Here is an 18,061-nt window from a genome sequence, read left to right as displayed (position 1 = left end):
ATAGAGGAGCTAAAATAAATGCTTTTTTTTTTTTTTTTCTAACATACAGTGTGGACAAGCCAGACTTCTGTAAAGGAGGTGGAATGATGCTCCTATCCCACAGTCATGTATTCTGAATCTGAGTCTCTTGTGGTCCAGAGGAGCCCTGGCATATCCAAGGAGCCTGAGGCTGTTGTCTGCTCTGCTTAAGGCAGCATCCTCTCTGGGAAGGGCAGGTGCCACCAGCTGGCTCACGTGGCCATCACGGGGGTCCACACTCTCGGCGCTCCGTCCTGTGGCTTCTGCTCCCACAGAGTCATCCTTGCTGAAAGCTTTCCTCAGCAGCAGAATGTTTAGTGTAAATTATAAAGGACGCTGCTCCTTCTTAGCTCCCACCCCTGTAGCACGCTGATGGAAGACTCCTTTGTATTCCTCACTGAGTTTGCCCACCAACTGAACGTATTTCTAACACAAGGGAAATAGCCGCCCACTACAGACCTTCAAAGTCTACTGCACAGTGAAAGCTGAAGACTCAGGGTGTTATCATTATACAACGAATGAAGCCGTGGTGAAGATCAGTGCTTCTCAAAGTGTGGTCCCAAGACCAGGAGCATCAATATTGCCTGGGAACTCTTTAGGGGTACAAATTATTGGGCTCCATCCCAGACCTACTGAATCAGAACATCTGGGGTTGGGGCACAGTAATCTATGTTTAACAGTCTTCCAGGGATCCTGACTCACCCTCAAATTTGAGAACCAGTGGTATACAGGAGGGCACATGGCACAAGAGGACAGAAGACCCAGGCTGGAGTCTTTGCCTCTTCCGAGCTTCTTCAGGTGACTGAGGGTGAACCCTTACCCTCCTTGAATCCCAATTTCCTCAGCTCTGGGGATAATTTTATTTGCCTGCCCACCTGGCAGCCAGACTGAGGAACTCAAGATGCCATTTTTATTGCTGTCTGTAATAATCTGAAAACCAGTCAGCAAAACACCAAAACCCTTTGTTTCTAGTTTATGAACAAAAATCCTATTGCCAGCGGGATACGGTTAAATATGCTATTTTTCTTTATAAGTACGGGATAGACTGGTAGAAGCTCAGCAGGGTTATTGAAGGGTTTGAGTACTTAACTCTTAAAACAATATCTGTGACCCCAAACATAAAACCGAGGATCACAAATCTTATTTCACACGAATGGTTGTTTCTTCTAGGAGTCCTTATGCTCAGAATTCACTGATTCGAAACTGGAGTGGCAGGTAGTCACGTGGGGTGTGCCACAGCTGCGAGGCTGCCTGGCTGCTTCTCTGCTGAGTCAGGGGAAGCCCGCCTCCCACCTCCTGCCCCGGCCCCTCTCTTGCTTGGCCATGCATCCAGGGCTGTTGCCTTATTTTCAGATCTCACTGTCTTTTGCCTCGTCCCAGAGATCCCCCTGAAACTAGTTTCCCTCGGTGAATCACTTCTTCTCTAAGATGAATCCCTGTCCAGACTCCTCTGCAAAGCTCAGGAGGCCCAGCTTTAACACCAAAACTGAATGGACCCTGGCACATCCCTCCCGGTTAAATTTTTCAAGCTGGCCATTTACTAGCTATGAGGTTGTGAAGTGGCTTTTAGCCCAGAAAAGTTCCAAAAACAAAAGCCATCTGTGATAACCAACCATGCTCACACGGGCAGAAAATCCACACCATGGATGCTGTTTACAAGGTCATCTCCAGAAGCACCCATCTGGAAGAGGAGCAAATGGCCAACTTTTCTGAATGGTCAGGATGGTCTTCCTTTACCGAATTCCCAAGAGGGAAGGCTGTAAGTAAAGTCAAAGTGTATCCTGATAACAGAGTCCAAAACAAGTAAAACCTTTATTATTTTCTCAAGTCACTGGAGTGTCATAATGATTTTCTTGGAAAAATTTTTTTAGGTAAAATCAACTCTCTTTGGTGGACATTTCAAAAATGTTGCTTGATATTAGAATGGAGTTAACAGTCCAGTTGCCCCCTTCCCTCGGCTGGACCAGCTGAGGGAATAATGATGGCACTGAGCTATGGCCACAGGACTCAGCTCTGCTGGGGGTCGGCCTGCAATGTCTCCCCTGTGCTGACGAGTGGCTCAGAGCTTGCTCTCCATCCAGACTGAGTTTCAGTACATCCACCTGAGACACCGTGGCCTTGACGTTTCACACCGAGGTTGAGTCGAGTTCATTCTAGGGCCCAGGAGGCCCTAGAATGAAAAGGCTGCATACAATAGGCTGTGCTCACTCTCTCGGGGCAGGGATGCCATCTTGGTGCGTTAATTCCAATTTTCTTAAATGCTCAGAATAGGCTTGGGTGAAGAGAATGTGCCTCTTAGAACCATTGTGGACTGTCCTCTAAACCTAGGTTGCAAGCAGTCTGTTGGAATGTACTGCAGCCACACTGTGCGATGCCAAGGACCCCTGGGCCACACCAGGGTGTTTCTTCATTGCCAACAATAGTGGGATTCCCTGGAGATACAGGCTGACGTAGAACAGGCTGATTCTGGTGATGAGCTTCTCTTGACCTATAGAAGCTGAAGACTGATTTTATGCTCTTGGATGCAAAACCAGGGTCCTATCACATCCTGACAAATATCTTTAAGAGCTGGAGACCACTGGCTCACTGTACCTGATATTTGCTGGAAGAAAAAGCATTGTTTTCCATAAATAGAGTTGGCATTTCCATTTTCCTTTATGTTTGGGTAGGCATGTTGATCTGCAAATAGTTGGGGGCCACCCCTGGTGACCTCCCGTCTAGGGCTCATGCCCCTCTGTTTATTCACTGACTTCTTTGCTTTTAGCAAAGACCAGAATTGTGTCCTCCTCCCTCTTCCCTTAGAAACAGTCTTGCACCAGACATTCTACCTGCTGGAAGGGAGTCCCTCTCCTCTTCAAAGATGCTGCCCTGCTGGGTGGTGAGAACTGATTAAAAACACACATTTCCCTTTCATGTTGACTTTCATCTGGTTACTGTGATCAAGTAAACAGCTTTCAGGTTTATCTTTTCAGTACTATTTTCATGACACATGGCAGGAATCTAGAGCGTCAGCAGAAGCCAGTTCTGGAAACGATTACCAGTAGCCAAGAGTTATAAAGAATGTCAGTCTTTCTGTGATGACCACCATGGGGAAGGAAAAGTATGAGGTTATTCATCAGTAAAGGAGCAGAGGCGGTGCCTTCTTGCTTTTATAGTTCCTCTTAGAACCAGAGAGAAAACAAGGCTTCAACGAATATTTGCTAAATAAAACACACGCAAAAACACAGATGGATTCTTTAAGTATCTACCAGCCAGGGTTCCTCAAATTTCAACATCCACACGAATCACCAAGACACCTTGATAAAATGCAACTTGGATGCAGAAGACCCTGAACGGGTTAGGGTTAGGGTTAGGGGCCAGAGAAGCATCTCTTCTGTGTTTCTAACAAGCTCCCAGGTGATGCTGTTGTTGCTTGTTCCCCCACTAAACTGAGCGGCGAGGCATAACACCATGCCTTCTATTCAGTTGTTTACATTGAACTTGATGTGTCTATGTTATTAGTAACTGTCATGTATAATGAATGCTTTCTTCCAAATAAGAATTGGCTGGGTTACAGGAGCTACTTAATCCATGTCTAGTAATTAGACAATTTGTCTAGTAACCAGCATCTTACACTTGCCGTAACTAACACCTGATGCTGCCAAAAAAACAAAAGATTGCTTTCAAATCTGACGCTGTTCTGATGACTGCCACCACCCACGTGTATGCTGTGTCCCATGTGAGCAGAGAGCAGCGGGGACTGTTATTTTCTTTTTCCATTTTTTATGCATGTTAAATAGAAACTAACTTATTTTTTACACTTCCAAGATATTTCACAGGAGTCAAAGGGAGAAACAAACACCAACGTGCTACCTCTCTTTTACCTGGTTATGTTTGATGTCTTCAGCGGGCGCACCATATGAATTCCTATACAAAGTTGAAATTCCAGTATTTTGAGCTGAAAGCAAAAGAGAAACAAAAATATTAGCACTGAACGCCAGACTTCAAATGAGGAATGATGGTTATCGAGGCCAGTTTTGCCCTGACAAAGCTTGGTGTCTCATGGATCATTCCAGATGCAAGAAATTCGTTAGCCCTGAACACTTCATTTTACATGCCGACATTAAGAGAGAACAACAGTTATTCTATAAAATCCCCATTGCACGTCAGCCTCTTGCAATAACATTCAGCTTGCAGATGGGGTCAAGGCAGGTGCATCAAACAGATGGTCATCTTGCCAGTTCTATGGCCTTGTTTTCTGGTGAAAACTGGCAGATGATAAAAGCGTGTCACCTGCACTGAAGCATGCAGGAATCTGGATCGGCCGCTTGGTGTTTAGCTGGGGAATGACAAGAATGAAATTTCTAATTTGAGCTCACAGAAGTGCTTGATCATCTTTGAGACAGTTCACTTCTCAACGGCCTGAAGGATGGGCAGGAAGCACCACCCGCCTTTGCCCTGCGCATCTGGGCGGCTGCGGCTTCGGAGTCCTGTTCAACACAGAGACGGGAGACTCCCACCCTGTCTTGTGACCAGTCTGTGTTCTAGACAAAAGGAAGGAAGGTCTCCTCCGGTTGCCAGCAGCTTCCAAAGTCCTGGGCAAGATGCCTACTTGCCTGCCTCCTCCCCTGGGGCCCTTGAGGCTGCTGTCACAGGCCTAGAGGAAGGGCCCAGGGCAAGACTCCCCTCATAGCTGCTAAAAGGTCCTGGTTTAAGAAAGCTCTGGAAAAAAAACATTGTCGAGTGTCAGCGGGTATCTAAAACACTCTAGATATCAAGAAAAATTTATCTTTTGCTTCCAGTATCTATGGGATCATGAAATAGGATGACACACCATCTATTCTCTCAGAGATACAGGCCACCAAGTCAATATAATCATTCCACCCATGTTTATTACTAAAAGCACATAATAGCTGTGCAATAAAACTCCTCTTGGGAAATTCTGCTTAGAATGTGAGAGCTGAGAGCCCACTTCCCATTTTAAAGACCACTCTGATAGACTCTCTGGTTGAATGCCCATCACTCCTGTCTCTGCATCACTGCGGAAACCACCATCCCTCGCCTGGACCACCGCTACAGCATCCTATTCTCAACAGCCCAGCTTCCACTCTGCCCAGACTGTTCCTTCATCCCCCCTGTTCCCATCACCTGAGCGATCATCATGTTAGACAGACCGGATTATGTCACTCGATGCCCATTATGGTCTTCGAGGCTCCGTGTGATCTGGTCCCGTCCTGACTTCCTGCAGAATTTCCTGCTCTTCTTCCCACAGTTCAGGGAGCTGTGCTGGCCCTCCTTCCTGGCTTGAGCATCCAAATTTATTTTGCATCAGGGATGTTGGACTTCCTGATGCTTCTCCCTGGAACTTGCTTGCCCCAGACTCTGGACTATCTCTCCTTGTTGATATTCGGGTTTCAGCTCAAACGTCTCCTCCTTGACCGTGTTAGTTAAAGTTACCCTGCCCACCTGGGGCCCTCTATCTCATTACCCCATTTATTTCCACCATCACACTCAACGCCAAGTGCTACCACCTCGTTAGTGAGTTTGTTTCATGTTTACCTTGTGTATTACCTCCCTTCATCTAGGAGATAAGAAGCTCCATGAGGACAGACATCTGTCTGTCCCACCACCTTTGTAGGCTGCCCCAGCATCTGGGACAGTGCCTGGCCTTGAGGGATGCTCACAGAGTGAGTGCTGTTTTTGCTGAGTGAATGAATGAATGACTAAACCTTAGAAAAATCTGCCTTCAGAGCTATAACCGGCTGATGGAAAATGTTACTCCAAGGATAAGGTGAAGTTTTTTTTCTATTACTCAGAATAAAATACATTTTTTTGGTAGAATGTGCATTTTTATAGCCTTGGCCTCCCTCCCTGTTGTGCTTGTGGCTTCCAAGCTGAAGATGTTTCTACTGGAAGTTCTTTCCTCCTGCTCTTAGGCGCACTTCACCTGTTTAAAGGAGACTGTGTAGCTGAGATTGAACTCGTGGCCTTTCTGGATACATGAAGCACGTGTCTTCACAGGTGCTCTGCCATGTATGTGTCTGAGCAAAGAGTCAACTCATAGGGAAATGCCTTTCTTTTTTTTTTATAGACCCCAATTTCCAACTATATCAATAGATTGAAGATTAGAGCAGCTTTAAAAGGCATAAGAGAGATACTGACAGAAACAGAATCGACCACTGGATGTTAAGGTATTTGGGAAGCTCAGGTGGGAGGGCAAAATCCCCTGGTGAATTTTTAAGTCAGGCTGTGTAGCTGCTGGGATCACACAGCCCTCCTCTGAAGCGTGCTTCTGAGCACGTAACACTCCTAGGGAATCATGACCGCGAGAAACAGCTATAACAGTGCTGCATGCCTGAATGAACAGCTGCCTTTGGCTTTCTGAGGGCTCCTCAGAGGCAGAGAAACACTAAGGAGAGAAGAGACGTCTAAGCTAAGATTGAATACAGAGAAGGCAGGTGGAGGGGAAGCCTGAAATATAAACCCAGAAGGATCTGCACTTCTGAGAGCTCAGGAGAGGAGATGATGACCCAGGCAAGGAACTGCTTTTCACTTTAAAGCTTTTGCATGTTGCGTTTTGAGGGTGATGTTTCCCATGGTTTTCCCACAGCAAAGGGAATGTTTCCTGTGGGGGAAATGGTATAAGACATCCCCTGATGCCTTAGAAACAAGGAAGATGGCCGTTTTTCAGATGTTTTTTCAATAACTGAACTTTAAATGCCCCCTGGATTTATTGGTGAATGAGAAAAGGTACTGCTTGGGATACGGAGGTCCCAAGAAATCTGATCTGCCAGTAAACGCTGGAATGATGGACATTTGCTAAAGGGAAGCAGAACAGAGGTTGGCAATTCATCATTTCCATCCCTCCATGAAATGTTGATTTCCACCCGGCTTGGCTGGGGAGCTACTCATACCATCGTAGAGGGGGGCAAACACATCCACCAATCTCAGCACCAACACCGCCCCCACCTCCTCCATCACCATCAACATCACTGTGATGCTAACAACTAACTTTTACCCAGTACTTGTTGGCTTAAAGGGAACCTTCTTGTATAAACATATTATTCAATAATGACCTCATGCTCTTCTAGGCTTGCTACATGATTGACAGTGTAGTTTTGAATTGCATTTTTAAGTAAGTTAGAGCAAAGCATTTAAGCCTCTAAATAAGTTTGAAAAGTTACGTATATCTCAATGCTGCAGTTGTCAAGATCCCTGCCATTTTCTAGGAAGATTAAACATCTAGAAACATATTAGATTTTATTTTTTATTGTCTGATGTGTGCAGAGCAGGATCATGTACCACTGGAACTATTTCAACACAAACACACCACAATGAAAAACCTTTTTTTTTTTTTTTTTTTGCGGTACGCGGGCCTCTCACAGTCGTGGCCTCTCCCGTTGCGGAACACAGGCTCCGGACGTGCAGGCTCAGCGGCCATGGCTCACGGGCCCAGCTGCTCCGCGGCATGTGGGATCTTCCCGGACCGGGGCACTAATCCAGGTCCCCTGCATCAGCAGGCGGACTCTCAACCACTGCACCACCAGGGAAGCCCTGAAAAACCTTTTGAATGATTCTACCGGCCAAGAGAGTTAAAGTGAAAAGATCAACTTAAATAATAACAGTGCAGTCGATTTCACAATTATTCTTGTAATTATAGTCTCACTTTGTTATCCCTGCCTGCTGGTGATGTGGCTACCTAGGGCGATAATAATCGAAAAATGAAGGGGTCAGGTGAATTTCGAGTCACCACTGCTCTGGAGTAATCAGTACAAATTAGATTCTCCACTGAATATCTCGACTCTAGGGACTTGGCACTCAGATTCATGAGCTTCTTTGTTCATGCTCATTGACGACAGGGGACAACACTTACGGGGAAAAAAGAACCAGAGAACGAGAATCAGAAGGTACATCCTATGTTGGACTTCCCTGGTGGTTCAGTGCTTAAGACTCTGCACTTCCAGGGCAGGGGGTGCGGGTTCAATCCCTGGTCGCGGAACTAAGCTCCCACATGCTGTGGGGCACAGCCAAAAAGAAAAAGAAGATATGTCCTACGCCATGCATCCAGTTCTCCATTCAGGGGATGTTTCAGGCGTGAGGGTGAGGCGTTCCCTGGTGGATTGTGTATGTGGAGGCAGAGTGCTGAGCTGGGCTGGGTACCACGAGCATCTGTTTATGAGGCTCTCCTTTCTGGAGCTGGGGAGAGTTACCATGGAAACCACGGCCTCTGGGGTAAATACAGTTACCATGAGAAAAATTTATCTTAGACGTCCTGGGTCCAAAAGACATGTCAATAAATCATCCAATTTGTCTATTCTGTTTCCCTGCAGGTCTACACCTAAATAATATCAGGGAGACTTAACACATGCTTTTAAGATTCTTCTGAATAAGAGGGTCTCAGTGTCTGTTTAGGATTGCACACTTGTACTGCAGTTTTATGAATGCCCTAATCTGACCCTGTTCTGTTGAAGTCCCTATGGTCTGTTTTCAGGAGGGGGCCATCTCCACATCCATGTGGCAAAGAAGGGTGTGGAATCGCTGGTTAGAGATCCTGATGGTTCTGGCAGCTCTGCTTTCAAGGCATAACCCCCGCCGCCCTGCCCCCTATCAATAATGCCAAATCGTATCCAGGAGCAAACCGGGGCAGGAGAGAGGTGTGGGGGGATCCTGGAGGGGACGATGAATGTGGACATCGAGCCCCACCCCAAGGAGAGTGGTACAGAGTAAGAGGAGAGCTGAGTCGAGGCTGGCCCGGGCGCCCCGGGGGGCAATGGCACCAATTTTGGCCTCCGCAGAGTCCCAGCTCATGAGCCAATGGGTGCGATTGGGGGAGTGAAGGACGAAGAGCATGAAAGATCAATGCCTCCCTAGGGAAACTGAGGCCAGTGGTTCTGATGAATCTTCCTGGGAGTTTGTCATGGCCAGAGAGTGGTTTCATGTCAAAAGGGGAAGACGCTCACAGCAGTTCTGTGGGTCTCCCTGAAATCCTCTCTTCCTCTGCTTCTCTCCCATCCCCTCCCCTTCCCTCCCTTCCTTTTCTTATCCTCTTTCTCTCCCCCATCCTCATGGACAAAGCTTGGCCCACCATCTTGGGTTATGCCAACGAAGAAGAAATCTATGGTGACCTCGTCCTCTAATTTGAGAAAATATCATGAACTGGGCAAGTGAGAAGGAAAGGGGTAGGGAAAGAAAGACAGAAGAAAAAATTTGTGCAGAGAGGATTTTCTCTTAGCTATTCCAGGAATAAGACGCTCCGTTTTTATACCTCCAGCTTCATCTCCTCATGGCCAATCCCTGGGAATCTTCGCTTTCAAGCTCTCAAGTCCCGCAGAGCTGCCAAGCAAAGCTGAAGCCTGATGTCCCAGCCCTCTGCCCTGTCCCAGGTCCTGTCACGCACTCTGCAGAGGAACCGTGCACAGCCAAGCTCACCTGTCATGGTGTCTTTCCTGGAAGTGTGTTCTCCTTTAGTTCCGTGGTAAGTGGCGTTGCTGCCAGTGGACTCATAGTCTGTTTTTCTTTCTTTGAGGCTGATCATTTCCCGAGGTGAAGCTGGGGCACTTGCTACGTAAAGAAATCGGAAGGATGACTTTCTGTGTCTCATTCCACAGCACGTATAGCTTTTCACACAAACAGGTAAAGTCATAAATGCATCTGGCTCAACACAGGTCAGTATGTGTACGTGGACCTGTTGATTTTTATGTTTGTTCTTTTGGTTCTTGTCTTTCCCCCTTCCCTGACTCCATGTCACTTGGTGCTTTAGAGTTAAGGGGACACACGACTCGGAGGCAGGGAATTAAGGACTATATCCTGAGAGCATCTTCCCTACAGAGACATCCTCGTGGGGATGTGACCTGCTCAAGGACGGTTTCAAGAATGAGATCCGTCTTGGCTGCTTTTTCTTTCTTTTTTCTTTTCCTTTTTTTCCCCCTCCCTCTTCTTCCTTCCTTCCTTCCTTTGAAAAAAATTAGATGCGTTTCAGAGGAGCGATTACTGATACTGAAGAATCCCTGATTAAATCAGATGCGCTTTTACTTAAACACGTTTCACGCAGAAACGGCCCTAAAGGAAGGCAGAGGATGACGTGGGGGACCAGTAGAGCCCCACCCACCGAGGTCTTCTCCATCAGCCTGGGGGCTGGGCTGGGGGGTGTGGCATGAGAGCACCTGTCTCCTGATGGGGGTCCTTGCTCCATCTCAAACGCCCCTAACAATCTCCCCCACACACCTGGCGCCCCGGTCCCTCGCTGCCTGTCGGACCTGGGGACTGAGCCCTGTCAACCGTTTGTGTCTTCATGTCTTCAGTGATGGGCTGTGATTAGAGGATTCCCTTAGGAATTCCACGATTCTTTAACAAACTGGGCCCAGAACAGAGGAAAACCTGAACTTGGACTTAAGGAAGCAAACAAAAAGAGGTTTAGTTTTCTTTAAAGATCGGATGGATTGCGAGCAACTAAGCCGCCCTGCCAGTGCAGAGATGTGCTGGGAGAAGTGGAGGTTAAGTGTGTGTGCCAGTGCCAAGGCAGCTACCGTGCGCCCATCCTATGGGCTGACCTCACATTGGTCTCCACGCTCCTCAATGAGGCCACTCGCATCCCAAGCTTAGTCAATTGCATCTCACCCATTCTGAGTGCAGCCGTGCTACTCTTCGGTCCCAGAGCCTTCCCCAGCTTCCATGCCCGAGGGCAGTGCTTCATAAGCTTGTTTAACCTGAAGACTCACCTGAGAACCTGGGGATCACAAAACCCGACCCTGGACCTTGTGAATCTGAATTTTCAGTTGGGTCTAGGAATCCAAATTTAGCAAGCATGCCTGGTGAATCTCTGGGGAACTCCGAGTTTTAGGATAAAGCTCATTTTCCTTCACTAGTGTCCAAGCCCCTCCCCAGTCAAGCCTCAGTTTACCTGTCAGCTGTTTGTTCACACCCTCTGCAGGGTCCCCCAGCTCCAGCCCACTGGGCCTGCTTGTTGCCTATCTGAGTCACTTGATTCATTTCACCAAACTTAGTATCTTCTATGTGCAAAGCCCCGTGCTAGACACAGGGGACAAAAACACGAGTCACAGCACACTTTCTGAAGTTGAGGAGCTCTTCATCGGGTGAGGAAGTGAAACCAGAAGTGAAACCATGGCTCAGTGGATGTCTTAGCCAAGCACTGGGAAGGTAACAACGGGGGCCTTTGCCCATCCTTTCCTGAAAGGCCCCCTACCCACCTCTCAGACCTGTCAAATAAAATCAAGGCTCACTGCTGAGATCTTGAAACCCTCAGAGATTTCCAATCCTAGCTGCCCATCAGAATTAGTTACCTAGAATACTTAAAAATACATTGATGCTTGAACATGCCCCCCAGCCAGTTGCACCAGAATCTCTGGGTGTAAATCCAATGGGAAGGCAGGGAAGAAACCTGCAATTGTTCCACGTAACTCAACTGGGTTCTGGGTCCAGTTCCTGCGTGTTCTCAGAACACGGGCTGCTGCGTCTCACTCACCCCCTCCACCTCTGCCCCATCTCCTCTCTTCTCTCTCCATCTTCTTCTCTGGGGAGAGTCCTCTCCTGCCCTTGCTCCTAGATCTTCTGCATAAAGACTGGCCTTTTATGAGTCACTGCCAGGCAGTCGTGAAGGGACAATATTTTGGAGCCTCTTGACCAAAGCTTTTAAAATGAGAATCCGATATTGCACAGATGGTGGGGTTTACTAAACTATGTCAAGTGTGTAATTATCTCCTGAGACCTCACACACAGTGGTCCGAGTCTCCGGTAAACCAGGAGGATACTCCTGGAAAAATCACATCACGCCAACAAGCGTTTATTAGGTGTCTTCGAAGTGCCTTGCCTGGGTACCACCAGGCAGTGCTCCACCTGCATCCCTGGGATGCTGACATCCTGTAAGGCGCTGCTTCTCTTTCTGGGCACCTTCCAATCTATTATATTATTCCATCTTCCTGACACTGATTGGTTCTTCATAATTAGAGCTCTTAAAGACACTGTCCTTTAGCTTCCAAGACTCACTGCTCTTTAGCTTTTTAAGAACTATGAAAATAACATGTGTAAAAGGCCACCTCCATGCCTCTGAGGCAGGTGGAAGTTCCTCCAGTTACACGGGGCTTCCTAATTCTCGTTCAGCATGGGGCTAAACATCAGAAGTGATAACACCGCACTAAAAATATAAGTTTTCATGGGGCTGGGAGAGGGTAATCTATTTCAGTCAAATATTCCCCATTCATCTCTGATTCTCCCCATCGTTATGACAGTAAAGTATGGTGTAAAGTTTCATGACAAACATCCTCAAGGGCAGAGGGGCCACCCTGCTGGGGATTGCTCTGTACCATGCCCTTGAGACTCAGTTCCAGAAAATATAGTTTCCTCAGCAGGAGGAGGGCAGCGAAGAGCAAGGAGAAACTTTTCTTAAACAAAAGCCTCTATCTGTGCGCGTGTGTGTGTTCGCCCATATAAAATTATTTATTACACATTGAATAAAACAACAATAAAATCTAATAAGAATGAGATGGGGGGAGGGGTAATATAGCAGTAGGGGATTAGGAAGTATAAACTATTATGTATAAAACAAGCTACAAGGATATACTGTGCAGCACAGGGAACACAGCTGATATTGTACAGTAACTATAAATGGAGTGTAACCTTTAAAAATTGTGAATCACTGTATTGTACACCTGTAACTTACGTAATATTGTACATCAACTATACTTTGATAAAAAAATTAAAAAGAAAGAATGAAATAAAATTAGAAAAAATTAAATTGAATGGTTTAAAAGTTACAGTTGATTGTAATATGAATATATGAAATGATTTATCTGCTGGCGTACAAGTAATAATGAAAAGCAAATCAGGTACGGAACAGTAACGAAAGCCTCAATGACAGTTTTCAAACGTAGGTCATTCTCAAGGAGGAAGGAGCACACCCTCTCTCCCCTACTCTGTTATCCCAAATCTAATTGATCAAATGCAACCTAAACTATCTTAAGTGGGTAAAACGTCCATGGAAAACCCTGAACTGCAAACACTTGGTGGTTTTATACATTCCTATTCCTCCCTGAATGCAGGCCCAGGATGTGCATTTCATGCCTGTGACACCTTTTAGAGGTTTTTAGAAACCTGTTAGAAAGATGTTTGTTCTGAGTCTGTGTACGTATGATACAAAGTCACCACCACTGTAAAAAGAAAACAGATTCATTTGATATTTCTAGTAAGTGTCCCAGTCCGGATGGCCCTCCTGCCTGTGGGGTCAGCTAAGGGGTCGGGGCGGGGGGCCTTGGATCCAAGAGAAGCAGCCGCTGGCTCGGGGCCCCTCTTACCTGAGCGGTTGTTGGGAGACACGCGCACAGGGGAGATGGAGGGCGTGCGAGAGGAGGAGTAGGGTCTTTGCCGATCCCTCTCGATGGTTGAAGATGAGGCTACGAAGTGATACTGTGACCATCCATCCTGCAATAGACAGCAGCTCCTATTAACTGGGGAAGGCAGAGAGATGCCTCACTTCCTCACACTTGGACATGCCAAGCATTGGAATTTGCAAAGCATTTCTCCAGTCTGTCAGGAGAGGTCTCGGATCTCTGTGCCTCCATCGTCCAGGTTAAAAGAGAGGAGCGATAACTGAGACCCATCCCCTGCCCCCTCCAGACAGCCTGACTCAGGGAGGGCCTGCCCTCGGTGCTTGCTTTCCGCTCCAGATGTGAGATAAATGGTCTCTTTGCAAACCTGCTTTGGCCTGAAATTGTATTTAAATGAAAACATGCTGCTCAGAATGAGCCTGAAACTGTCTATTTTTTGCCTGCCTGGCTCCAGCTCTGTCCAGTCCTCTTTTCAACCACCTCCAAGTTTTCCAAAGTGTTTACTCTTCTTTTCTTGGGACCAATCTGTTAGTGATCAGAATGCCGAGAAGCATCGTCCCTTCCCTTCGTCCCTTACCATTCATCTCCCTTACATGGTTTCAAGGTCCTTCTCTGCCTCAAATGCCCTGTCCCCACCAGCTCAAGGCCTTCAGCATGACTGCTGCCAAGTATTCACACTCAGGTTGCTACGTTCTCTGATTTGCCCCAGGAATTCTATTTTTCAATGTACAGCATATTCAAAATGCCTCCTACCAATCAATCCGCCATTCGCCTTCTAATATCTGGTTAATACAGGAAAAGCATGTATACCATTTTTCATCATGAAAACCATATAAATACATTATGGATCATTTTTTGAATTTAGAAAGCATAAAGAAGAAAATAAAAATAGCCAACAATTCCTCTCTCCTCCTCCCCAGAGAACTTCTGTTGAGATGTCACAGTATTTCCTTTCAGTCTTTTTTCTTCTTTAATTCAAGGTTAGTTTTCTCAAAGCAAGATGTCAAAGAGTACTGACATTATCAAGGAAAAGCAGACACCTGCTGCACTCCCAGTTCCTGCTTCACAGAGGCAACCACTTTTAACTCTTTTGTTTTTTTTTCTTTTTTGACCTTTTCGAGGGACTCAATTCTCTATAAAGAATCATTGCAAACATAAATGGACGAAAGTTAACAAAGAACAGAATTTAAACTCATTTCAATATTTGTGTCTTTCTTTATGTAATTCTCATTATTCCTGTTCTATTTGACCCGTACGATAAAGCCAAAATTAGAAGTATGCTATTATAAAAGCTACTACCTAGTGCTTATTGAGTATTTACTCCATAGCAAGATTTTCTCAACAATCCCATGGGCTGGATACTATTATTAGCTCCATTTTACAGAGGAAGAATCTGAGCCTTAGAAAGTTAACGGGCCGCCCAAAGTCAAACAGTAAACAAGTGAAGACTCATGTTAACTACTAAAATGTGGCATATTGAAAAGATGAAAACTCTAATTTGAAAACATACATGCACCCCAACATTCATAGCAGCACTATTTACAATAGCCAGGACATGGAAGCAACCTAAATGCCCATCGACAGATGAATAGATAAAGAAGATGTGCTATATATATATATATATATACACACACACACACATATACATACAATGGAATACTAATCAGCTATAAAAAAGAATGAAATAGTGCCATTTGCAGCAACATGGATGGACCTAGAGATGATTCTCATACTAAGTAAAGTAAGTCAGACAAAGACAAATATCATATGATATCACTTATATGTGGAATCTAAAAAAAATGATACAAGTGAACTTATTTACGAAACAGAAACAGACTCACAGATATAGAAAACAAACTTAACGGTTACCAAAGGGGAAGGGGGGAGGGATAAATTAGGAGTTTGGGATTAACAGATACACACTACTGTTTATAAAACAGATAAACAACAAGGACCTACTGTAGAGCACAGGGAACTATATTCAATATCTTATAATAACTTATAAGTGAAAATAATCTGAAAAAGAATATATATATATACATATATATATGTATGTATATATATATATATATATATATAACTGAATCACTTTGCTGTACACCTGAGACATTGTAAATCAACTACACTTCAATAAAAACATGTGGCATATTGATAAGTCCTTGGAAGCAAGCTGAGGGGATTGAGGAATGCAGGTGAGGAGATGCTATTTGAGGGCGTGTGGTCGGGCAAGCGCTCTGGGAACAGATAACGTTGCGACAGAGACCTGGCAGATGACGAGAAGCCAGACACTGAAGACACAGGTTGGGGTTTCCAAGCCAAGGGAAGAGCAGAAGTGAAGAGCCTGGGGTGGGAAAGTGCTTGGCTGATGTGAGCACAGCAGAAAGTTTCTGTGACTGAAGGGGAGTGAGCAAGGGGGGCCAGGAAGACAAGAAGCCTTCTGAGCGTCTAGGACAGTCTGGGGAGAGTAGAACAGAAATGGGGAGACTAGTTAACGAGCTATTCCACTAGAGGGAGGGAGAGATGACCCTGGCTTGGGTGTGGGCTGGTGGTGACCAAGGCGCAGATTTTGCATCTAAGTTGGATTTGCTGATGACTCGGCTACTGGGAATCAAGCCTGACCCCGATGTTGCTGGTGTGAACAACGGGGGGCTGGAGATGTCACTTACTGAGACAGGGGACCACTGGAAGAGGAGTGGCTTTAGGAAGTGAGATCAGTGCTGCCATCTGGGATGTGCTGGGTTAGAAATGCCTGCTGGACATGAAAGAAAAGAGAGAGAATAAAGCAGAACCTGAAACCTGGAATTTCAGGAGTGACGTCAGACTTAGAGGTAAACTTTTGCAGTTCAGTATACAGATATCATTTGAAGATAAGAGAATGGATGGAAGCCTTGCATGTGAATGCAAATAGAGGGAAGCAGAGGACACAGGGCTGGGACGTTCCAATACTCAGAGGGCACAGAGAGCAAGGAGAAAATTCCCAGGATGCTGAGAACGAGCAGAGTGAGCTGGGAGCAGAGCCAGAAGGGTGTGATGTCAGGCAAGACCAGGAAAGAAGATGCAGAGAGGAGAAGGAGACCAGCTGAATAACAAGGAGGACCAAGCACAGTCCTTTGGCCCTGGGAAGATGGAAGTCAGCATGACTGGAACAAAAGTACTTTCTTTGGTCTGGTTGGTAAATCTCTAACTCAGGTAGGCTCAAAAAAGAGTGAGAACTGATGGAAAAATGGTGAGTTCAGACAGCCTTTGGCAAAAGCTGATTATTAAGGGGAGCCCAGAAATGGGGCTTCAAGAGCTAGAGCGACTAAGAGAAGTTTTAATATATCACCTGGAAGAGATTGCGGCATTTTGCATCCTGATGGGAATGACTTGACATAGAGGAAGAAAAGCTGGGGACGCAGGAGAGGGAGGGAAACATTTCTTAAGAAAGGAGGGGTTGATGGGATTCAGTGAGCTGTGGGGTCATGGGCCATGGAATCAGGAGAGAAGACAGACAGGCTGCACAGCCACAGACGCAGCAGGGAGATGGGCTGATCTGGTGATGGGACGATGAGGATGTCCTGTTCTGTTTTCTGACATTTTCTGGAGGGAATGTGGGGATGAGAAGTGAGGTCATGCATCCGCTGAGAGTGAGAAGGAGTTGGAGTTTAGAGGATGGAAGAGGCGAGGGGAAGGGAGGGAAGAGGAAAGAAGAGAGCAAGAAGAGAAGCATGAGACAGTTCTTGAGGTAGGAGGGGTGCAGGCTGACCGTGGCCATGTAGCCTGGTGGCCAGGAGCTGAGAGGTGACTTGAGGCTCATGGCAATGAATTCAAAAGAAGACTCATCCCCATGGTGGCTTGTTTTCCTCCAGCCACATTCAGCTGCCCTGGGGCAGGTGTGAGTAGATGGAATCGGATGGGGGTGGTTAGAAAAGTGATTTGGAAGGAGACAGGGACAAAGGGATGCAAAGGGCATGTCATGCAAGCCCACAGAATCTAAGCTGGGTGGAGAGGAAAGTGAAGATTGAGGGAGGAGATGGGGAATGAACACTAGGCAGTGGACTGAGGATCTGAAGAGGGTCAGAGACTATTGTAATGGGGCCTTTTCACAGATGCTAGGGGTTTCCTTGAGGGAGGAGAGGAGAACTTCCCAGAAAGAGCAAAGAGGAGCAAGGGAGATACCTAGTCCACCTCCAAGCCTAGTGACGTCGGGCAGAGGGGATGGGACATGACAAGCCACCACGTGAGAGGGTTGCCAGGGGCTGGGGGGTGTGCTTGGGGACAGCCGGTGTCACAGCAAGAAGACTGAAAAAAGAAGGGGTGGGTATTGGATACAGGGGGTCTTACTGACAGTAGCCTGTGGGTTCAAGGGGGAAAGGAGGAGAGGTGGGTAGGAGAAAAGGAGAAAGGAGGGAATACTGGAGCAGATTACTGGTTATTTAGAGCCTTTGAGTGAGAAGAGTCCAGAAATGATGGCTTGCCCAGGAGTCCTGGGCAGTGGTGGTGACCGAGGCAAGGAGGGTCTAGGGGCAAATAGCTGAAACCTCTTCCAGGAAGGGTGGGAGCCATGGTAACAGGCAGGTGTCAGGGCAGGAGGAGAAAATGTACTGTCTCTGCAGGAATTCTGGGCATTTCCCTTAAACCCTCCAGAGGATGGCAGCATGCACAGGGCAGAAGCAGTCTTACAAAAGCCTGTAAAGTACTTCAGAAGTGAATGGACCCATTACTCACATATGGGAACAATTAAA

At 46.4% G+C, this 18,061-nt stretch overlaps 1 protein-coding gene across 2 annotated transcripts in view; it reads right to left on the bottom strand.

Moving 5' to 3' along the window:
- CTNND2 (catenin delta 2) overlaps positions 1-18,061 on the bottom strand; it is a gene marked incomplete at its 3' end in the record, with an annotated part of 926,199 nt that overhangs the window by 3,566 nt on the left and 904,572 nt on the right. For both annotated transcript variants that reach the window (XM_082837425.1, XM_082837426.1), the window contains 3 exons: positions 13,305-13,431; positions 9,427-9,558; positions 3,882-3,955 (listed from right to left, as the gene is read on the bottom strand). In XM_082837425.1, coding sequence (XP_082693551.1) covers positions 3,882-3,955; positions 9,427-9,558; positions 13,305-13,431 — 333 coding nt within the window. The remainder of the gene's footprint in view (positions 1-3,881; positions 3,956-9,426; positions 9,559-13,304; positions 13,432-18,061) is intronic.

Source organism: Leucopleurus acutus, assembly GCF_964270905.1.
Source record: "Leucopleurus acutus genome assembly, chromosome: 3".
Taxonomy (NCBI): Eukaryota; Metazoa; Chordata; class Mammalia; order Artiodactyla; family Delphinidae; genus Leucopleurus; species Leucopleurus acutus.
This window is presented reverse-complemented; position numbering and strand designations above follow the sequence as displayed.